The sequence below is a fragment of the Pelophylax lessonae genome (assembly GCF_965119305.1).
Source record: "Pelophylax lessonae genome assembly, chromosome: 1".
NCBI classification, from domain to species: Eukaryota; Metazoa; Chordata; class Amphibia; order Anura; family Ranidae; genus Pelophylax; species Pelophylax lessonae.
Genome location: NC_138768.1, coordinates 735,921,049 through 735,944,518, shown reverse-complemented (window position 1 = coordinate 735,944,518; position 23,470 = coordinate 735,921,049). Strand labels below are relative to the sequence as shown.

General features: G+C 45.8%; 1 protein-coding gene across 5 annotated transcripts in view; it reads left to right on the top strand.

The window, feature by feature from the left end:
- EXOC1 (exocyst complex component 1) overlaps window positions 1–22,668 on the top strand; it is a 126,412-nt gene extending 103,744 nt beyond the window's left edge. For all 5 annotated transcript variants that reach the window (XM_082264912.1, XM_082264914.1, XM_082264913.1 and 2 more), the window contains 6 exons: window positions 4,077–4,144; window positions 14,516–14,744; window positions 17,724–17,907; window positions 20,075–20,274; window positions 20,859–21,053; window positions 22,434–22,668. In XM_082264912.1, the coding sequence (XP_082121038.1) occupies window positions 4,077–4,144; window positions 14,516–14,744; window positions 17,724–17,907; window positions 20,075–20,274; window positions 20,859–21,053; window positions 22,434–22,586 (1,029 nt within the window). In that variant the 3' untranslated portion in view covers window positions 22,587–22,668. The remainder of the gene's footprint in view (window positions 1–4,076; window positions 4,145–14,515; window positions 14,745–17,723; window positions 17,908–20,074; window positions 20,275–20,858; window positions 21,054–22,433) is intronic.
- Window positions 22,669–23,470: the final 802 nt, after the last annotated feature.

Here is a 23,470-nt window from a genome sequence, read left to right as displayed (position 1 = left end):
ATGTGTCTATGGCCTGGCGGATGTAAACATTTTTATCGTACATCATGGGACACAGAGCAGGTAATAATGAGTATCTGGGTTATACGCTACCTTTAGGTAAATGGACACTGGCAACCAATAGACAGGAAGTTTCTCTCATATAACCCCTCCCATTCAGGAAGAACCTCAGTTTTTTCGCCAGTGTCGTGAAGGTGGTGGTCTTGGCTATTAAAGCTCTTCAAAATTTCAAAAATGTCCCAGTAATTGGGCGTTCTATCAGATCCATTCAAATGGCTAAGCGCTAAAAGAGTGGTACCCGAACCTCAGCTAGTGAAGAACCAAGGTTTTGCCTGGGCGCTGGACCCTAGCAATAAAACCCTGGTTTTTATTATCCCAAGGAGTTTTCAGCAGGATGCTCTACAGGTCCAAGGTAGTGGACTCCATTAAAAAAGGGGGACCCGGTCCTTGAAGGTCGGATTGACCAAGCACGCCGTGATGGGTGAAGATTGGGTCCTGCTGAAGACCCTGCGGCGGGACTGGTAAGTTATTCCTTTTCTTTTTTAAAAAAAAAAAGAAGTTTAAGGGAAGGAATAAGCACATTTTCTCCTAACTGTAGTTCAGTTTTTTGGTCCATAATGGCGCTGTTCAGCAGTATTGGTTTTTTACCTGTTTCTGTAGTCTGGTCCTGGTCAGCTTGGTGAGGATTTTTACCATGTGGCTATTTGAGCGGCGCTTGCTGATGACATCACGGACCTGTACATGGACTCCCTCCCCTCATTTTAAGCAAGCTGCTGTCCGGATCGTGCTAGAGCAGGCGGCTGGAAGCTGATGGGCGGGATCTTTTGGGACTCTGAGCAGGTGGATCAGACTGTCTGGGCATGTGAGTGACCGCGAGACAGGTTAGGAGAACGGTAGCTCTGTGATAGCTGTATAGTGCTGGATCACAATATATTCTACCATTGTGCAACAGGGCCTCACTTCTGGGTCTTACCTTACTAAAAGAAACTTACTAAATGTCTTCCAGAAAGAGAATTTGGGGGGGACGCAGCAGGGAAGGGGCCTAGTGTCCCCACATCAGGATTAAACAGTCCTAGTCTGATTCCTGCTGTACGCTTCTCCCCTGATAGACCTGAAGCTACTGGCCAGTCTGAGCCATTGCGCTTGTCAGGTATGGTTGCTACCTCTAATGCCTCTGCATTTTCCTTGGCTGGCCTAGAAGGTAAAATAGCCTGCACGATTGCTTCAGTTTCACAGGGCGGGAAGAAGCAGGATAGATCCCCCTCTCCTGTACCCGGGCCCAATAATAATACAGCAGGGCTTCTGTGCTCTCAAAATCTTGAAGGGGTCTCTGAATAACAGCCAGATTGGGAAGAAGACATTGAGGAAGTAGCTATGGGTAACTTGGAGGGGGAACAGGCTGAGGATGGTGCCTCTTCTGAAGACTCAGACTCTGAAGTACCGTTTTCGGCGTACCACTCTCAGTGGTTGCTAATCCAGTCCCTTACTGAAATGGTGCAGACTGGGTTAAAATTACCTCCCCTGGAGGTATCAGAGACCTCTTTTTCCTCTCTGGGATCTTTGCGTCCTCAGCAGAGTTCCCAGGCTTTTCCCTTGCACCCTCTACTAGAACAGTTGGTGTATGAGGATTGGGATCACCCTGACAGGTTGTTAATGCCTCCAAAAAGATTTTCTTTGCTATATCCAATGAAGGAGACATTCAAAAGTAAATGGGGTATGCCGTCTGTTGACGCTGCTATTTCTTCTGTGAATAAGAATTTAACCTGTCCGGTAGACAATGCCTAAGTCTTGGAACCCAGCAGATAAAAAGCTGGAGTCCTTACTTAAAGCTTCCTTTTATGTTGCTGGCTCTGCTGTTCAACCAAGTGTGGCAGCTATAGGGATCTGTGAGTTTTTAAAAGACCATATTAAAAAACTGACTAAAAGTTTCTATCCAGGAGGAATCTGTGAAAGAATTGACAGAAATTTCTGTTTTACGATTGACGCCCTCAAAGATTCTATCCAACAGAGTTCCCGGGTAGCCCTTCTCTCTGTCCATATGCGCAGAGTTCTGTGGCTTAAAAATTTGTCAGCAGAATTACCTTGTAAAAAACTGCTGACATTCTTTCACTTCCATGGGGAACGTCTCTTTGGGGAGGATATGAATAAATACATCCAAAAAATCTCAGGGGGGAAAAGTGCCCTGTTGCTGGTAAAAAGGTGGAATAAAATCCCCATCCTTTAAGGCTCCTAGTGTTACTGTTCCCTCTAATGTATCAGCATCTAAGCAGTTTTGATGGCCTCAGCCGTCAGGTTTCAGGAAACTTCATGGTCAAGGTCAGAAAAGACCCTGGTTCCAAAAACCTGGTAACACAGGCTCCGAGTCGGCCTTATGAAGAGGCGCCCCCACTCACTCGGGTGGGGGGGGGGGAGCTTTTGCTCTTCTCAAGAGCTTGGGAAAAAGTGGTTAAGGACAAATGGGTCATATCCACTGTAACTCCGGGCTACATTATAGAATTAATGGAGTTTCCTCGTTTTCGGTTTCTGGGTTCAAATGTCCCTATGTGCCTAGTAAAAGGGAACCCATGTTCTGGGCTCTGGAACACCTTCGGGTACAGAGTGTAATTGTGGAGGTTCCAGCCAGTGAAATTTTCACAGGGTTTTTCACTAGGAAGAGGAAATTTTTTGGCCTCCATAGATGTCAAGGACACATATCTCCATGTGCCAATCTTCAAGTCTCATCAGAGATTTCTGCAGTTTGCAGTAGGACATTGCCATTTCCAGTTTGTAGCTCTACCGTCCGATCTGGCTACAGCTCCCGGGTGTTTCCAAAAATCTTGGCCCGGGTGTCAGCCTTTATAAGGTCACAAGGTGTCTGTCATGGGTTATCTGGATGACCTACTGTTAAAGAATCATTCAAGCTTAGGGCTAACACAAGACGTGTCTTTATCCAGTGCCTAGAAGATTTGGGCTGGATTATCAATCTAGAGAAATCGACCATAAAGCCTGTTCAAGTCTTGGAATATCTGGGTCTGGTTCTCGACACAGTTCAGGCAAAAGTTTTCTTTTTGCCGTCAAAAAAACGGTTGTAGCCCTACGAAGTCTGGTTCTGGAATGCTTTTTTTGTATTAGGAAAGGCCAAGCGGCAACTACTTCCACTATCTAGGTGGATTTGTCAAGTCATTGTTCAACCCTATGGCTTAAAGGGTAAGATTCCACCTTTTAAGTTTAAAGTGCATTCTACCAGGAGGGTGAGTGCTTCTTGGGCAGTGCATCATCAAGTATCTATGGCTCAGATTTGGAAAGCTGCTACTTGGTTTTCAGTTCATACATTCACAAGGTTTTATCAAGTGGATGTTAGAGTCAGAGAAGGGGCTCAGTTTGGAATTAGCATGTTGCAAGCAGCACTATAAGTTCCTATTTTTCTTTGCCCAGGTGCAGTTATGGGGTTCTGTGTCCTCTCCCCTCAAAGGCATTGCTTTAGGACATCCCAGATAGTCCTCATTACCTTCTCTGTGTCCCGTGATGTAAGATAAAGAAAATAGGAGTTTTCCTACAGCTTACCTGTAAAATCCTTTTCTTGGAGTACATCACGGGACCCAGAGGTCCTTCCACTCTTTTTCTGGGATCTTCATTGCTTGCTTCAAAAACTGAGGTTATTCCTGTATGGGAGGGGTTATATGGAAGGAACTTCCTGTCTATTGGTTGCAAGTGTCCATTCACCTGAAGGTAGCGTATAACCCAGATAGTCATTATTACCTGCTCTGTGTCCTGTGATGTACTCCAAGAAAAGGATTTTACAGGTAAGCTGTAGGAAAAATCCTAATATCATCCGTTTACATCTGTGTTTATACTTAGATCACTTATGATTGGTTTCTGCGTCAAAAAAAAAAAAAAAAAAACTGATAGAAAAACTGATGGAAACTCATGTGAACTGAACTGCCAACTGAACTGAAGTGAAGATGGATGTACAAACTGATGTAACCTGAATCCGTATTCATCAATTTTTGTTCTTGCCATAAAAACATGACAACTGCTGAGGACTGTGTGAAAGAGTCTTAGTGTTTTCTTTATGCATTTTTTTCTTTTCTTTTGAACAGGGGGAAGTTGATGAAGGTGATGGCGGGATTTCATCTCGACATCAAACTACTGCTGTGCTGTCTTCAGAGTAAGTTAGTAAATGAACTGCTTGTAAATGTACTGTGGGCGGGCATGCTTTAAAGCCAGGCTGGATCACATAAATGTAGCTTTGTTCGGATTGGCTACAGCACGATTTTGTTAGCAGGTCCCTGCCAATGATTTTGGCCATGGACCTGCTGATCGGCTGTAGCCAATCACAGAACAGAGTCCTGTGTTTACAAACACACAGGACTCTGTACACAGAGCAGCTGTTACTTCTCCCTGCAAGGCAGGGAGAAAAAACAGCCAGATCTGCAAGTAAAAGTAGCACATATTACACTTGTTAGGCACACAGGTAACCCCTTGATTGCCCCTTGATGTTAACCCCTTCCCAACCAGTGTTATTAGTACAATGTCAGTGTACAATATTATAGTGGATCACTGTATTCGTGTTACTAGCGACATCGGCGTCATTTAGTCAGTTAGTGTACCTACCTACGAGGATCTGTTTGTGTTAGATTACCCGCCATGCTATCACAGTCCCACTATAAGTTGCTGATCCAATAAATTTACACTTACTGTTTTGTTTTTTGTTTTTATACACAAAAGACATGTAGCAGGCTATATGTTGGCCTAAATTTAATGAAAAAAATTGATTTTTTTTTTATTAGATATGTTTTATAACAAAGTAGAAAATATTGATTGTTTTTTTTTTTTCATTTATATATTAACCACTTCAGCTCCGGAAGGTTTTACCCCCTTAATGACCAGGCCATTTTTTGCGATTCGGCACTGCGTTACTTTGATGAAAAATTGCGCGGTCGTGCGATGCTGTACCCAAATACAATTGATGTCCTTTTTTCCCACAAATATAGCTATCTTTTGGTGGTATTTGATCACCTCTGCGGTTTTTAGATTTTGCGCTATGAACAAAAAAAGAGCGACAATTTTGAAAAAAACACACACCATATTTTTTACTTTCTGCTATAAAACATTCCCAATAAAAAAAATAAAAAAATCTAATTTTTTTTATCAGTTTAGGCCAATTTGTATTCTGCTACATATTTTGGTAAAAAAAAAAATCACAAAAAGCGTATTTTAATTGGTTTGCGCAAAAGTTATAGCGTTTAGAAACTACAGGATAGATTTTTTGACTTTTTACTTTTGTTTTTATTAGTAATGGAGGCGATCAGTGATTTTCAGTGGGACTGCGACATTGCTGCGGACAGATCGGACCCCTAACTCACATTTATGACACTTTTTGGGGACCAGTGACATTAATACAGTAATCCGTGCTAAATAATATGCACTGTTACTGTATAAATGACACTGACAGGGAAGGGGTTAACACTGGGGGTGATCAAAGGGGTTAATGTATGCCTAACTGTGCTTACTCACTGTGGGGGGGAAGGGCTCTGTGACAGGCACAGAGAGATCGGGGTTCCAGCTTAGCTAAAACTCCTGATCTCTCCCTGCTTGTGTGGCAGAAGACTCGTCTGCTTTGTTTACATAAGCAGGCAAGTCTTCTGTCAGTTTCTCTGACGAATGCGGGAGGCTGGCGGCCCTGCAGCAGTATATTTGCGTGGGGTGGTCGGCAAGCAGTAAAAAAAAAAAACAGTGGCGATCAAATACCACCAAAAGAAAGCTCTATTTGTGTGAAAAACAATTGTACAAATTTAATTTGTGTACAGTGTTGCAAAACTGATAAATTGCCAGTGTAACATGGGGAATTTATTAGCTCTAGTGGTAGATGCATTTTCAAGTGATTCACATCAGTTAGGAACTATATTTTAAGGACCTGGCTGCCCATGTTTAATAAAAATAGCAAAAACAAAGCAAAAGTCCAACATATAATGTCTCCCACATAGGGGTTCTTCTCAAGGAATAATGCACATGAAAATACTAGCCCACCTGGCTTTCTTTAGCAGTTCCTCTGCTCTGCTCAGGTTCTTCCGTGTGGACGGCTTCACATGAACGCTCACAGCTCATCTAGTGTGGACGGCTTCACACTAATGCACACAGCTCTTCTGGCCAGGGTCCTCAGGCCGTTGCAAACACACAGGCTTTGGCTGCCACATGCAGCCTCTCTGACTCCTGGAGACCTCCTGTCTCTCTTGGATGGAGCAGTCTCATACTGGGAGCCCTGAGGTATTCCTATACCTCAATTATAAGGCCTGTGAGCACACACCCTGCTGGTCCTCCACAAAACCTCGATACTGGGTTGGAGATTCCTTCCCACCATAGACAATATGGAATCTCCAAACTACAGAGCCACATCTAGGTATATCACAACCTGGAGAAAGCTGCAAAAGCAGTTTTTACCAATCCACATCTATGCTCTGTTGTCCTGCACAGAGCCAATGTGCACATATAGTGACAGAGGATCGTCCTGTCACACCAATTAAAGTAGTGCACTTCTGAATAGCAAAAAATGCCCTAGTCATGAAGGGGGAAAAAAACCTTCCAGAGGTCAAGTGGTTAAAGAAAAAAAAATTCTTAACTCAAAACAAGCATGTCAAGCAGTTGTAAAGTCAATTTTTTTTTCTATTAAAATAATAAACCGGTTTATACTTACCTACTCTCTGGTCACAGCATATGACCAACAGTAGCAGGAGCCAATGGCTCCCGTTGCTCTCAGCAAAGCCTGCGAGAATCAGAAGAGAAGGAGAGAAAAAAGTGGACGGTATTTACCTGAATGCAGAGAATGCATTATGATAAAGAAAATCTTTAGACTTTAGAACCACTTTGATTTTGTATGACATGGGCTGTTTAGAGGTGTGTTTTCTCCATTTTTCTCAAGAATTTTCTCGAGGTTTTGGGTTGTATAATTCTCATTCAGCTCTTTGCACAATGCTATACAATTGAAAGGAGTTGTAAAGGCAGAAGTTTTTTTTTTATCTTAATGCTTTCTATGTATTAAGATAAAAACCTTACTGTGTAGTTGCCCCCCTCAACCCTCCTAATACTTACCTGAGCCCCCTATCTATCCAGCGCTGTCCGGGACTCTCCCTCCTGATTGCCTCAGACACAGCAGTGGCGCCATTGGCTCTCTCTTCTGTCAATCAAAGTCAGTTAGCCGATCAGGAGAGAGGGGGCGGGGCCTAATGGCAGCTCCTTGTCTGAATGGACACATGGAGCTGCGGCTCAGCTCGGTTGCCCCCATAGCAAGCTCGACAGGGGGGAGGGGCCAGGAGCAGCGAAGAGGGACCCGAGAAGAGGAGGATCTGGGTTGCCCTGTGCAAAACCAACTGCACAGAGAAGGTAAGTATAACATGTTTAAAAAAAAAAAACACGAGACTTTACATTTACTTTAACTACTTCCTGCCCACCATATAGCAGATTGACGGCCGGAAAGTGGTTATGTTATCCTGATTATCATATCGATCATATGACGTCCAGCAGGATATGCCGCTCGCACGCCCCCGCGGGGGCGCATAGAGCGGCGATCGGTAGTGCGGTGTGTCACTCTGACACACCGCATCTCCGATCCCGGCAAAAACCCTTTGACATAGGCACTTTACCATGTGATCAACTGTGACCAATCACAACTGGTCACATCATAACCAGGAAGTGCCGTTTATCGGCTTTCCTCCATTCACGCTGACCAGGCGCGAGTAGAAGAGAGCAGATTGGGTGCTCTCCTTATTGAGGGGGGGAGGGGGTCTGCACTGATAATCAGCGCATTGATTAGCTGTGCAGACCTATCAGGGATGGCCACTAGAGCCCACCAGGGATGCCAACCCATGCCACTAGGGATGCCAACCCGTGACCACCAGGGATGCCAATCAGATGCCAAACAGTGCCCATTAGTAATGCGGTTAGAGCCTCATCATTGCTGCCCATCAGTGCCACCAACAGTGCCCATTAGTGCCGCCTATCAGTGCCTATCAATGTTGCATATCAGTGCCACCTATCAGTGCCCATCAGTGCTGCATATCAGTGCCGCCTATCATTACCCATCAGTGTTACATTAGTGCCTCATCGTCAGTGCCACCTCATCAGTGATTATCAGTGCTCGTCAGTGCAGGAGAAAACTTACTTTTCTCTTACGTCCTCCGACAGTCGCCGCCTCTTCATATTCGTCACATATGGGGTATTAGACTTTGCTCCGAAGGAGTAGCTAGGCAACAGAATATGTTAACAATAAAGCTTTAACATATCCCACCCTCAAGGGGTGGTCCCCTCAGTCAATACCCTCCTACTTCCTGCAACCATATCTCAGTTTTAATGTCTAGCTTGTCAGGAGTGGCTGGCTCTCTCTGTGCTGGGACTTTCTGTCCCAGACTCTTTCTTCTTTTTAATATTTTGTTTGAGTTTTTCTCTCTACCTTTATTTAGCTGTTATTTTGTCAGCGTTAGTTAGTTCTTCGGACGAAGAGGATCATGCGGACTGGGTCTCGGGCTGATCCCCCTGGTCGCAGGTCGTGGGTCAGTGGCTTCCCAGTCTGCCATCGAGCGTTCAGCCAGGTAACGCTCCTGGCACAGTGAACGACCCATCCCTGTTCGGTGCAGGGATGATTGGTGAGGTGGCTACCTCACTGGACGCTGTGCGGTTTCTTAACCCCCATTTTGTGCGTCTTGAATTGCGACTCTCCCTGCCTCATGTGCAGCGGCTTGTTCGCCTGTGCGGGTCCCCCACGCCATGTGAGGTAAGTGTATCTATGTGGGGACCTGTCTGTCTGGGGGGGGTGTCAGTCTGGGACTGTGTAACCTGCCTCTATTCACACTGCTTGTCTCCCTATCTCTCGGCTGCATGCTGTGGGCTGCAAGGGGGGGGGGGGGGAGCTGTATGACACTGTGTGTGTCAGACTGGTCAGTGTGAGAAGCTGTGTGCTGTGGGGCATGTTTTTTTGGCATGTTTGGGCATATACGGCGATCGCTGCGGCGATCTGACATGTATTCTGATATTGGAATGTAATGTGTGTTTTAATGCACTGTGGAGCGGCGGTTTCGGCGCCAAACGACGCCATTTTGCCTACACCCGCTCCGGCCGCATGGTTTACATGCATGGCGGCCATTTTCTTGTAGCCTCCATAGGCTTACATAGAAGCGCCCTGGCAGCATCACTTCCTCTTTCCTGGAGAGGGTGAAGACACCGATCGAGGCAGCAGCAGCGGCGAGGGTCTCCTCAGGTTTTATCCTTCTGTTCTTGCTATCCATTGCCTGTGTTCAGTTTGCATATTCCCTGTGGGGGTCTCATTGTGCTTGAGTGTGGTGCGGTGGGCTGCGCTTGCCGCGCTTGCTTAAAAGGGGCAGTTAACCCTTGGTTGTCTGGCATTACAGGGGCAATGGATTCTCAGGAGGGCAAATTTCCTACAGTATTGGTGGAAAGCCAGGGGACCGCTGTTTCCCCCCCAGGGGGGGATTTAGCCACTATTGTGGCTGGCCTTGCTGCTCAGGTGCAAATGCTGGTGGCTGCTCAATCTACTAAAAGGCCCAGAGTTGCTCTTTCCTCTGATTCTGAGGGTGAAGGTGATGGGGCTGTTCTGGCAGGGGCCTCCTTATCGGGGTCCCGCTCCTCTCTTGATCTAGTGGGGTCTGAGGTGGAGGCTGAAGTTGAGGGGGTTGATAATTCTCCCCCTGGCTCGCCTGAAGAGCTTGCAATCATGGATGAGTTGATTGCTTCCATTAAGCAAACGCTGCGTTTGCAGGACGAAGTGTGTCCCCCCGCTGCCTTGGCGGCTTATGGGACGCAGAGGAAACGCAGGACGCCGCAGGTTTTTCCCTGCAATGCTGATTTTCAGCGCGCTATTAAGGATCAATGGCGCGATCTGCGCAAGCCTTTTGCGGTACCGAGTAAATTCAAGCTGCGTTATCCTTTTTCGCCTGCCACTGATGAAAGGTGGTGTGTGCCTCCACCAGTGGATCATGCAATTGCGGTTTTGAACAAAGCCACTGCGATTCCTGCAGAGGGTTCCCCTGTTTTCCGTGATGCCACGGATAGGAGATTGGAGTCTCTTGCCCGTCATACTTATTCTGTTACGGGTTCTATGCTTAAGGCTCTGTTTGCTTCTCTCATGGCGGCCCAGGCGATCGCAAGTTGGACGCAGATGCTTAGGCGCGTCCTAGTGGCCGACTCGGCCTCGCCGGCGACCCTGGATATGGTGGATCAGATCCACCAGGGTGTCATGTATCTGTGTGATGCGGACCTGGACCTGATTCCGTTGGCTGCACGTGTGCACAGCGTGGCGGTGTTGTCTCGCCGCCTGGTTTGGTTGAAATGTTGGTCGGTGGACCAATCTTCACGTAAGACCTTAGCCAATCTGCCTTATGATGGGTCTCGCCTTTTTGGGGAGTCCTTGGATGTGTTGATTAAGGGGATCACCGGGGGTAAGAGCACTCTCTTGCCCCATTTCCCCAAGGCTAAGGGGGCTTCTGGGAAGAAGCATGCTAATTTTTCGGCCCCCTCAGGGGTCCTTTCGTGCCTTTCGGCCGCACTACAAGGGCAATCCGTTCAAAGGTCAAGGCTCTCAGAAGAAGCCCTGGTCTGGTAAACAGAAGTCCGGCCAGTCCGGACCTGCAGCCCATAACAGTTCGGCCTGAAGGGGCGCCCTCACCCAGTTTTGGGGTGGGGGGACGCTTGCTCGGTTTTCTTCAGCCCTGGTTGGCCCGTGTGCGGGACAGATGGGTTCTGGAAATCGTTCGATCTGGTTACAAGATCGAGTTTCTCTCTCGGCCGGAGAGCAGATTTTTTCCCTCAAATCTTCAACTGTCTCCAGAGCGCTTGCGGGACCTGCACCTGGCGGTGCGGGACCTGAGGGCTCAGGGAGTGGTGGTTCCGGTGCCTCATCGGGACAGGTTTCGGGGGTTTTATTCCAATCTGTTCACCATGCCCAGAAAGGAGGGCAAGGTTCGTCCGATTCTGGACTTGAAGGCTCTGAACCGCTCTGTGCGGGTTCGCAAGTTCCGCATGGAATCCCTGCGGTCGGTGGTGGCTGCCCTGGCTCCGGGGGAATTCATGGCCTCCATCGATTTGAAGGATGCGTACCTTCACATCCCCATATTCGAGGGTCATCAGAGGTACCTTCGATTTGCCATTGCGGAGGATCACTACCAGTTCGTGGCGTTGCCCTTTGGTCTCGCCTCGGCTCCGCGGGTCTTCACCAAGGTGCTTGCACCGGTTCTGGCATTATTGAGGGCCCAGGGCGTTTCTGTCCTGGGGTATCTGGACGACATTCTGGTTCGGTCTGCGACCAGCCAGGGTCTGGAGGAGGACCTGTCTGTCACGATGCAAACTCTACAGGAGTTTGGTTGGACGATAAATTTTCCAAAGTCGACACTGAGTCCGTCGGTTCGTCTCCCCTATCTGGGAATGATACTGGACTCGGTGCAGGCGAAGGTCTTCCTGCCGGAAGACAAACTCAGGACTCTCCGGGAGGAAGTCAGGTCCCTCAGGGACGTTCCGAACTCGTCTCTGCGGACGTGTATGAGATGTCTGGGATTGATGGTCTCGGCCTTCGAGGCGATTCCTTTCGCACAGTTTCACACGCGGGGTCTCCAAGCGGAGATCCTGTCCAGGTGGGACGGGCGACCTCAATCTCTGGATCTTCAGATCTCGTTGAGTCTTCGCACCAGGGAAAACCTTCTGTGGTGGCTCCAGTCCCCGTTGGTGTCCGGGGGCAAGTCGTTTCGTCCGATCTCGTGGACGGTAATCACCACGGATGCCAGCCTGTCGGGCTGGGGTGGAGTTCTGGGCGTTCTGTCCGCTCAGGGGACTTGGTCGGAGGGGGAGTCTTCCCTTCCGATCAACATTCTGGAATTGCGTGCGATAAGTCTCTGTCTTCATCGCTGGACGGACCGGCTGCAGGGTTGCCCGGTTCGGGTGCAGACGGACAATGCCACGGCGGTGGCCTACATCAACCACCAAGGGGGCACCAAGAGTGCCCGAGCGGCTCGAGAAGTGGCCGACATTCTGTCTTGGGCCGAGACTCATGTCCCGGCGATAACGGCGGTTCACATTCCGGGAGTGGAGAACTGGCAGGCGGACTATCTGAGTCGCCAGACCCTGGATCAGGGGGAATGGTCTCTCCATCCGGCTGTCTTCCAGACGTTGTGCGCGAAGTGGGGTCTTCCAGATGTGGACCTGTTCGCGTCTCGCCTCAACAACAAGGTGAAGAGGTTCGTGGCAAGGACGCGCGACCCTCGGGCAGACGCGTCGGACGCGTTAGTGGCCCCGTGGCATCAGTACAGGCTGATGTACGCGTTTCCACCGATTCAGTTGCTGTCCAGGTTCCTTCGCAGGTTACATTTGGAACGCAGCACGGTGATTCTTGTGGCACCGGACTGGCCTCGCCGGTCCTGGTACGCAGACCTCGTGAATCTGGCGGTCGACGCCCCGTGGCGTCTGCCTCTTCGAGACGATCTACTGTCTCAAGGACCGATATACCATCCTGCTTTACAGTCGCTGGCTTTGACGGCCTGGCTGTTGAGACCGAGGTCCTGAAGGAGAGGGGTCTCTCTCCGGAGGTCGTCCATACTTTAATCAATGCGAGGAAATCTTCCTCGGGGAAGGTTTATTACCGTACTTGGAAGGCCTATTTTGCCTGGTGTGAGTCCAGGGGGTTTTCACCCCGCACGTACTCGGTGTCCCGTGTGCTGTCTTTCCTTCAAACGGGTGTTGATCAGCGTTTGGCGCTGGCTACGATAAAGGGTCAGGTGTCTGCTCTGGCCGTTCTGTTTCAACGTCCCGTGGCTTCCAACCCATTGGTTGGCACCTTTATTCAGGGTGTGCGGCATCTGGTTCCCCCGAGGCGGGATCCTCTGCCCCCTTGGGACTTGAATCTCGTTCTATCTGTGTTACAACGTGCTCCTTTTGAACAGATCAGGGAGATCTCGTTGTCTATGTTGTCCGAAAAGGTCGCCTTTTTGGTGGCGATCACTTCGGCTCGCAGAGTGTCGGAGCTGGCGGCTTTGTCCTGCAAGTCTCCGTACCTGGTTATTCATTTGGATAAGGTGGTCTTGCGACCTAATCCTTCTTTTCTTCCGAAACGAGTTTCGGACTTCCATCTTAATGAGGATATTGTCTTGCCTTCGTTGTGCACGAAGCCAAACCGTCCGAAGGAGGTGAGATTGCACTCTCTGGATGTTGTTCGGGCGATAAGGGTTTACCTTAAGTCGACTGAGTCTTTTCGAAAGACGGACTCCTTGTTTGTTCTTCCAGAGGGTCCTCGGAAGGGCATGGCGGCTTCGGCCTCTACCATCGCCAAATGGATCAGGCAGACCATTGAACAGGCCTATGCCTTGCAGGGGAAGGTTCCCCCTGTGCCTGTGAAGGCGCACTCGACTAGATCTCTGAGTACGTCTTGGGCCTGTCGTCATGGGGCTTCTGTAGCCCAGGTGTGTAAGGCGGCGACTTGGTCGACCGTGCACACTTTCGCAAAATTCTACAAAGTAGATGTTCAGGCATCGGCGGATGCTTCCTTTGGCCGCAAGGTTCTTAGTGCGGCTGTTCCCTAGGGTCCCTTGTTGGGGACTCCTGGCTGTTGGGATAAGTTTTGTATCCCCTGGTTTTTTGTCTTTTCCTGGGTTGTTGCTCCTGTTGAGCACTTGTTTTTTGCTGTTGCCCAGCTGGTTCCTTCCTTTGGTAAGGTTCCTTCTTTGATGCGGAGACTGCGTTGCCTTTCGGCGCGAATGCGTTTCCCACCCCTCATGTTTGCACTGCTTTGGGACGTCCCCATATGTGACGAATATGAAGAGGCGGCGACTGTAGGAGGACGTAAGAGAAAACGGAATTTTTGTAAAATCTTACCTGTAAAATTCCTTTCTCTGAGTCCTCCGACAGTCGCCGCCCCCGCCCCTCTTTTGGGGTTTGATTGTGTACTCTACTGCTATTCCACTAAAACTGAGATATGGTTGCAGGAAGTAGGAGGGTATTGACTGAGGGGACCACCCCTTGAGGGTGGGATATGTTAAAGCTTTATTGTTAACATATTCTGTTGCCTAGCTACTCCTTCGGAGCAAAGTCTAATACCCCATATGTGACGAATATGAAGAGGCGGAGACTGTCGGAGGACTCAGAGAAAGGAATTTTACAGGTAAGATTTTACAAAAATTCCGTTATTTACAAAATTTTTAACACAAACAAAAAACTTTTTTGTTTTTTAAATAAAAATGTTGTTTGGGTACAGCGTTGCATGACCGCGCAATTATCATTCAAAATGTGACAGCGCTAAAAGCTGAAAATTGGCCTGGGCAGGAAGGGGGTGAAAGTGCCCTGTGTTGAATTGGTTAATATACTAGATTCACATGTTTTCTAATATGTATGCAAGTTGGGCAACTGTGGAAAAATGATCCCTCTCTGGCCAGGTCTTACTCTACTTTGCACAATGCCAATTACCTACTTGCTTATAGCATATTTTATTTGACTTAGAGTGGCAAAATCATAGATCCAAAATTATCTTAACTTTTTTTTTTTGTTGTAGGAAGGAAATGGTCCGACAGATGATGACTCACATATTCCGCTGTATTGAACCAGAACTGAACAACCTCATTGCTCTGGGAGACAAGATTGACAGCTTTAACTCTTTGTATATGCTTGTGAAGATGAGTCACCATGTGTGGACAGCAGAGAATGTTGATTCCGCCTCCTTCCTCAGCACCACACTTGGCAATGTCCTGGTTACTGTGAAAAGGAACTTTGATAAATGCATTGTAAGTTACAGCTTCGCTTAGCATGTTGTACCATCCATGTTGTCTTTAAAAGTGTATCAAACGCCCTCCGCCCAAAAAAAAAAAAAAAAAATGATATATATTGCAGCTTACTGTTACTTTGTATGTACAGTGGGTACAGAAAGTATTCAGACCCTCTTAAATTTTTCACTCTTTGTTATATTGCAGCCATTTGCTAAAATCATTTAAGTTCATTCTTCTTCCTCATGAATGTACACATAGCACCCCATACTGACAGAAAAACACAGAATTGTTGACATTGTTGCAGATTTATTAAAAAAGAAAAACTGAAATATCACATGGTCCTAAGTATTCAGACCCTTTGCTCAGTATTTAGTAGAAGCCCCCTTTTGATCTAATACAGCCAGGAGTCTTTTTGGGAAAGATGCAACAAGTCTTTCACACCTGGATTTGGGGATCCTCTGCCATTCCTCCTTGCAGATCCTCTCCAGTTCTGTCAGGTTGGATGGTAAACATTGGTGGACAGCCATTTTTAGGTCTCTCCAGAGATGCTCAATTGGGTTTAAGTCAGGGCTCTGGCTGGGCCATTCAAGAACAGTCACGGAGTTGTTGTGAAGCCACTCCTTCGTTATTTTAGCTGTGTGCTTAGGGTCATTGTCTTGTTGGAAGGTAAACCTTCGGCCCAGTCTGAGGTCCAGAGCACTCTGGAGAAGGTTTTTGTCCAGGATATCCCTGTACTTGGCCGCATTCATCTTTCCCTCGATTGCAACCAGTCGTCCTGTCCCTGCAGCTGAAAAACACCCCCACAGCATGATGCTGCCACCACCATGCTTCACTGTTGGGACTGTATTGGACAGGTGATGAGCAGTGCCTGGTTTTCTCCACACATACCGCTTAGAATTAAGGCCAAAAAGTTCTATTTTGGTCTCATCAGACCAGAGAATCTTATTTCTCACCATCTTGGAGTCCTTCAGGTGTTTTTTAGCAAACTCCATGCGGGCTTTCATGTGTCTTACACTGAGGAGAGGCTTCCTTCGGGCCACTCTGCCATAAAGCCCCGACTGGTGGAGGGCTGCAGTGATGGTTGACTTTCTACAACTTTCTCCCATCTCCTGACTGCATCTCTGGAGCTCAGCCACAGTGATCTTTGGGTTCTTCTTTACCTCTCTCACCAAGGCTCTTCTCCCCCGATAGCTCAGTTTGGCCGGACGGCCAGCTCTAGGAAGGGTTCTGGTCGTCCCAAACGTCTTCCATTTGAGGATTATGGAGGCCACTGTGCTCTTAGGAACCTTAAGTGCAGCAGAAATCTTTTTGTAACCTTGGCCAGATCTGTGCCTTGCCACAATTCTGTCTCTAAGCTCTTCAGGCAGTTCCTTTGACCTCATGATTCTCATTTGCTCTGACATGCATTGTGATCTGGAAGGTCTTATATAGACAGGTGTGTGGCTTTCCTAATCAAGTCCAATCAGTATAATCAAACACAGCTAGACTCAAATGAAGGTGTAGAACCATCTCAAGGATGATCAGAAGAAATGGAAAGCACCTGAGTTAAATATATGAGTGTCACAGCAAAGGGTCTGAATACTTAGGACCATGTGATATTTCAGTTTTTCTTTTTTAATAAATCTGCAACAATGTCAACAATTCTGTGTTTTTCCGTCAATATGGGGAGCTGTGTGTACATTCATGAGGAAGAAGAATGAACTTAAATGATTTTAGCAAATGGCTGCAATATAACAAAGAGTGAAAAATTTAAGGGGGTCTGAATACTTTCCGTACCCACTGTAGTTACAGCACTCATTTCTGTTTTCCAGGATTTTGAGTCCTTTATTTTCACCTGGTAATTTGGCAAAAATCTTACTTGGTGTCCTAAGTGGATACAAATGTCATTGTATGTTGCATCTCTAGTTCTTACTATAGGACAAGACTGCATCTCCTAAATATACAAGGACTAGGTGCATAGAATGAAACTAACAATATGTAAGATACAACCGATGTATTTATACGTTTCTGTTGCTTAGGTAGTACTGACAAGGAGATTTGGTTCAGGCATAAATTAATATTGAGATCATGATGTTAATGACTTAAAGAACAGTAATCTTAGTAAAATTACCCTTTAAATATACTCCCTCCTCAAGTCTAACACTTCTATTCCCACATTGTCAAGTACTTTACTGTATGGCCTGTTGGCAACTGCACAGTGCCTGCTTAGAGTTCCACCCTTAAATACATTTTTTAACTAAAAATACCCCTAGGACAGTCAGGGCTAGTGCATTTAAGCAAAGATAGCCTCGGAACTGTCCCCTGTTTAGCTTACATGTGAGATGAAATACTTACCTTAAAAATGTCTTGTCCAGCGCTGCCATCTCAGGTGTGGGCAGCTGAAGCCGGAGCGTCATCTTCTGTGTCCTCTTCGGTGACGTCGGAGTCCCAGAATGCCCTGCTCGTCACTTCCGGGGCAGGCGCGTCATCCCGCAGCTGGTTCTGTGCATGCCCAGAAGCTGTTCAGCAGGGAATGACGCGCCTGCACCGGAAGTGACGAGTGACACCGGTGCAGGCGCATTGACTCCTGGGATTGATGACGCTCATCTCCCAGGAGTCAATGCAATGGAGGAAGTGATGTCAGGGGCCGCGGCCGCAGAGGGAGGAAGAGGAAGGAAGGTAAGTTTATTTTCATTAAAAACAAGGTAAGTAAAACAAAAAAAAAATAGTAATTAAACAATTCTTTTTCAGGTTTTTTAAAGCTAACGGACGGTGCAAAGTTAATTTTTAGGGTGGAACTCCGCTTTAAGTAGTTTCCCATTCAAGCTCTTGCTTCTTCAGCTCATGCATGCTACAATCTTCATTTATTTCTATGGAGCAATCACTTATTCTTGGGAAGCATAAATAACAGCCTTCCCTAGGAATGAACGTGTCCTTCTCTCGTTGTTTGATATCTCTTTCCCATTTTTACAATCGATACTATTATGTGCGTGACCTTTTACCCTTTGTAATTTGCAGAGTAACCAAATCAAGCAGATGGAGGATGTAAAAATCTCAAAGAAGAGTAAGGTTGGCATTCTTCCATTTGTGTCTGGGTTTGAAGAGTTTGCTGAATTGGCAGAGTCAATCTTTCGAGGATCTGAGAGACGTGGAGATTTAGACAAAGCTTATACAAAGCTGATTAAGGCAGTTTTTATAAATGGTAAGTAACAATAGGTTGCTATTGTTTTCTTGTTTCCATTTTTTTTCTATTTCACATTTGCCCATGAATGTCCCAAAAGCCTCTGTGTAGTGCAACAGGCCTGAATCAGTGGCACCAAACTTCTTTTACCTGCCCTCACAAAGGAATCCCTACTTTATCATAGTGGTCACAGGATCCTAAAATGTTACACCACAAGTAGTATAGGGATGATGACCCAGGCAAGTGGAGTACCTTGAGCCTCTTACAAGGGGGTTGGGTATCAACAACCTTATCCTATATAAAAAAAAAGTAATTGTTGCAAAACTAGGGTTGCATCGATACCAGTATTGGTGCTGAAACGAAGCATGTGCACGAGTATCGGTACTTGTGCAAATGCTCTGATACCTAAAACCCATACTTTCAGGCTTGGTTTTTTTCAGCTCTCAGCGGGATTTCCCCACTGACAGCTGAAATGTAAAAAAAAAAAAAAAAAAAAAATGATCATTATCGGTTGTTAACCACTTGCCAACCGGGCACAGCGCGGTCAGCTTATTCTGGGAGGGCGTACAATGACGTCCTCGAAGAATTGCACTTCCTACACGCACACAGAAGTGTCCTTTCTCGTCGGGTTATCCAGACCTGGTGCATCACGGATTGTGGTAAAGGGGCAATGACAGTGGCCCTTTACCATGTGATTGCTCCATCCAATGACTGAATGATCATTTGTCAACAAACCGGCGCATGTCTGGTTCAGCGCTCTTCTCTCCTCGCACGCTGTACACACCGATCGGTACAGCGTGCAAGGAAAGGAGAGAGACCACAGAAATGCTCAGTGCCTCATTCATGCCCCTTTCATGCCCATCTGTGCCTCATTAGTGCCTAATTTATACCCACCTGTGCTTCATCCGTGCCTCATCCATGCCCATCTGTGCCTCATTCATGCTGCTTTCATGCCCATCTGTTCCTCACTCATGCCCACCTGTGCCTCATCTGTGACTCACTCATGCCCATCTGTGCCTCATCTGTGACTCACTCATGCCAGTCTGTGCCTCATTCGTGCCTCATTCATGCCCATCTGTGCCTCATTCATGCCCATCTGTGCCTCATTCATGCCGCTTTCATGTCCATCTGTGCCTCACTCATGCCCATCTGTGCCTTATCCCTGTCTAATCCGTGCCCACCCATGCCTCATTCATGCCCATCCATGCCATATCAGTGCTCATACGTGCCTTATCTATAGCCACATCAGTGCTCATCCTTGTCACATCTGTGCCACATCAGTGCTCATCCGTGCCACATCAGTGCTCATCCTGTGCCACATCAGTGCTCATCTGTGCCACATCAGTTCTCATTCGTGCCACATCCGTGCCACCACGGGTTGCAGGAAAGAAATAGATTTGCACAGTTTCACCATCAACACACAGTGCTGACAGCGGAATCCCTCCTGCTAAGTAATGGCATTCCACTGCCAGCCGCTAGCAGCAGTCGAAAGTAAATCTGGCAGGATGGTAGTATTGTTGGCCGATCGATCAACTTGGTACATATAGCCTGCACATACATGGTTTCGAATCCCAACCAGCTCCTGCTGAACCGGCAAAAATCTAAACCACCCGTGGCCGGCCTTAAAGTGGTTAATAATCATAGTCACTGGTGTGTTGATTTGTTAGTAAATGATTTTACTTAATAAATAGCCCAATATTATTGGAACATGCAAAATAGGGTCTTGGGTTCAGGAGGTACATTGTCTACATCAAGATGGCATGTTTTCCCTGTGTTTGAGTGGGTATCCTATATATAACATTGTCTTTTATTTTTTTCAGAGGATAACATGTATGAAATGTCTTTGTTCTAATTCAAATCATCAAAGTGTGTTCATATTTAAAAAAAATAAAATATTACTTTCTCTCTAGAGCAGTTTTTACATTTTTTTGTACACATCACACACATTCTGTACAAAATCTGCATTTGTTGGCTATATAAACAAAAATAACCAGAACATTATATATTTTCTGAAAGCCGAGGCCCTACTTGCATTTTTTTATGTTGTATGATATTATTTAGAGCTGCAATTTTTCTTTGTCAATGTTTACACAAGTGATTGTGAAGCTGCACTTATTGCTAGCAGCTATATATGCCATTGACATTCATTTTTCTAGATTATTAAGAAGTATTTCTTCTTTTTTTCTAGTTGAAAAAGTTGCAAATGAAAGCCAGAAGACACCCCGAGATGTAGTCATGATGGAAAACTTTCATCACATCTTTGCTACTCTCTCCCGCTTAAAAATCTCTTGCCTGGAAACAGAGAAGAGGGAAGCCAAGCAGAAATACAATGACCACCTGCAGTCATATGTCATATATTCTTTAGGGCATCCACTGGAAAAACTAAATGTAATCTTCTTTCATTCTAGTGTTTTAGTGTAGAACTGTCGAAGTAAAGTCCTGTTCACACAGGGTTTGCCGGGCTTTTGTATTATTGCATGTGTAAAGCTTACTGCAATTTTTGATCCACTTTTCTTTTTTAAGCCTTTTAAAAAATATATTTTTTTAGTATGGAAATGTTAAACAAATCTTAATGGGAATGCTGACTGTTGCACAAAAGCTTGAGTTCTGCTTAAAGCTTGACGAAAACTTTGAAATGGTTTACATTTGTACGCAGTGCTGCTATACAGGCTGAAGCTTGCATGAATATGATCATTTTGAAAGGAAGCATGTATTTGTTGCCTTAATGGCTGGGATCAATGGGCAAATGTTTTCATGATAAATAAACAAATTACATTTTTTTTTTTGCTTTTTTTTCTAATCTGCCCTTAGCTGCAACTTTCAGACATGCAAAATGCTGCAGCAAAGCGAGTGTTGGGGGTGCAGCCAAAAAAAAAAAAAAAAAAAAAAGCTTTTGTCTGTTTTGCTTATTTTACATGTTTGATAATGGTAATTCTCTAATGTAATAACTATATTTGTTTATATGATGTCAGATATTCTTTGAAGGGGTAAAATCTCGCGTCGCACAAGGAATTGGCTATGAAGAAGTAAGCTACCAGCTGGCTTTCAGCAAGCAAGAACTGCGTAAAGTCATAAAGGATTATCCTGGTAAGGAGGTAAAGAAAGGACTGGATAATCTCTACAAGAAGATGGACAAGCATTTGTGTGAGGAGGAGAACTTGTTACAGGTAACTTTTTTTTTTTCCACAAAAAACATACTCTTTTTAAAAGAAAGATTTCCTGATCCAGCTTTCCCCATAAAAAGATGTTTAAAAAGAGAAGGAAATAAAATACCATACAAAAAATATATAAATACGCACCCTCCACTAACCCAATGTTAGGTTCCACTGAATACGTTGGATACTCTGGATAACGCTTGCCTTTCTTCTACATGTGTCAATGTATGTGTAATGTAATTCAGAGTTTCATTCATCTATGACAATGGCATTGTTGTACCATTTCTTGTTTGCAAAAGATCTTCTCTTAAAGCGAATGTGAACTCAAAAGCAAAAATGTCTTAATCATTGATTAAAGAGGAAGTAAACCCTCCTCTGACACTTTTACCTATGGGTAAGCCTATGATAAGGCTTACCCCTATAGGTACTGTAAATATCTCCTGAACATGTACTGGTGCCGTTCCTTCAGAGCCCCGTGCCGTGACCGTCGGCTCCCGTGCACGCACGCGGGAGTGATGTCACCGCGACTCTGGCCAATCAGATGGCCGGATGCCGCGATCCCGGAAGACGGACGACTGGACATGTCGCTCGTCATACAGGTAAGCGAGCGCACGGCAGGGGCTCGTTCTAAGGTAAGTATTTCATAATGAGCTAGTATGCGGTGCATACTAGCTCATTATGCCTCCTCGGCACTGAAAAGCATTCAAAACACCAAGTTTGGCTGTTTTGAATGCTGTCAGGTTTTTTAATTTGGCGCCGAGTACCCAAAAGTGATGTCATGACATCACTTCCGGGTTTTTTACATGGAGACCCGTGCATGCGCAGTTGCGGCAGGGATACCGGCTTTCACGGGGACACCTCTCCATGCTACACCAGGTCTTCTCTTTGGCGGTGGAGGTAGGATGCCCGGGTCTCCCGGTGGGACAGGAAACCCGGGTGAGCCGTGGAAGGAGGCGGGAGGGGGACGACCCCTCCCGCTCCTTGTAATGACAGTCGAGCGGCTTCTCAGCCACATCAGTTGTCATTACAAGTCAGCCGACCGTCAGCTATGGACACCGTTACCGGGGTGATGCCTCTAGCTGCAGGCATCACCCCAGGACATGCACTTTCCTTAAATATCGGCAATATCGGTAACTTCAGGATCCAATTCCGATATATCAGGGAAAGTGCATATCGGCCCCCGATTATATCAGTGTTTCCGATAATCGGTCGATCTCTAGTGTTAATGGTCATCCTCTAATTGCTGTAACAATTCAGTAACATCGGAGCTAAGAAATGGTCCAAGTTAATACCATTTGTGAAATGACCTTATATCTGCTGTTTCATTTTTGTCATTTTGGCTCATCAAGTTAGGGCATTCCTAATTTCAGGTATTTTTCTTTTCCTCCCTAGGTGGTCTGGCACACTATGCAGGATGAGTTCATCCGTCAGTACAAGCACTTTGAAGGTTTAATTGAGAAATGTTACACTGGAGCTGGTATTACCATGGAATTCACCATCCAGGACATCTTGGAATATTTCTCCAGTATTGCACAATCGCATTAGCAAGCCAACCTGTAATAAAGATCAGGGAACTAGCACTTTAGGTGTCATTTATATACAAGGATGTGAGTGGTGGAATTGTCTTTTGACTATACAAGGAAAAATTTTGACTATCATAAGTGTAGTACAAACATGAAATGAACTAAGTACATTTAAGCCTACCACCATTATTTAATGCTTAACGTTGTAATGTAGGCGCGGTCCAGGTAATTGTTTAGAGAACTGTAATATTGCAATTGTCACATCACAGACAAGCAAATTGACACTGGGCTTACTAGACAAACTCTGTTCACTGTACCATATATCTTTCATGAATTATCAAATATATAAGCTAAACAAACAAGACAGCTTTCCATTTAAGCAAGAGCTGAAAAAAACATTACTGCAATGATCGCTGTATTCATATCCAAAATCTAAAGTGTCAATATCAGTAATCTATACATTTGTTACTTAACAAGTATTTTACACACATTTTTATCATTATCCATGCTTTGATAAAGTCTTTGGAATAGCTGAACCACAGAGAAGAACCATTTATTTAAATTTGTACTTAAGTAGTAGGAGGCTATATACAGACAAGGAAAGAAAATAGGTAATACTTTTGTCTAACAGACTCGCACCTTGTAATGCAAAGTGACAGATGTACGTGTATATGTTGGATATATTCTGCTAGACTGCTTGTCTAATGGTCTGCTTCTCGGCATGCATCATACACTCGTATCAAGATTTGCCATTCTGAAGGCTGTCATTGGCTGGATTTTCAAACCACTGTCACATGGTAGATGAAGCAGTAAAGTGGTTGGTTTTATGATGATATGTGGATTACCATTGGCTAGCAAATACTATACTGAATCAAGGTGAAAATCTATTCAAATATTTAAAGACGT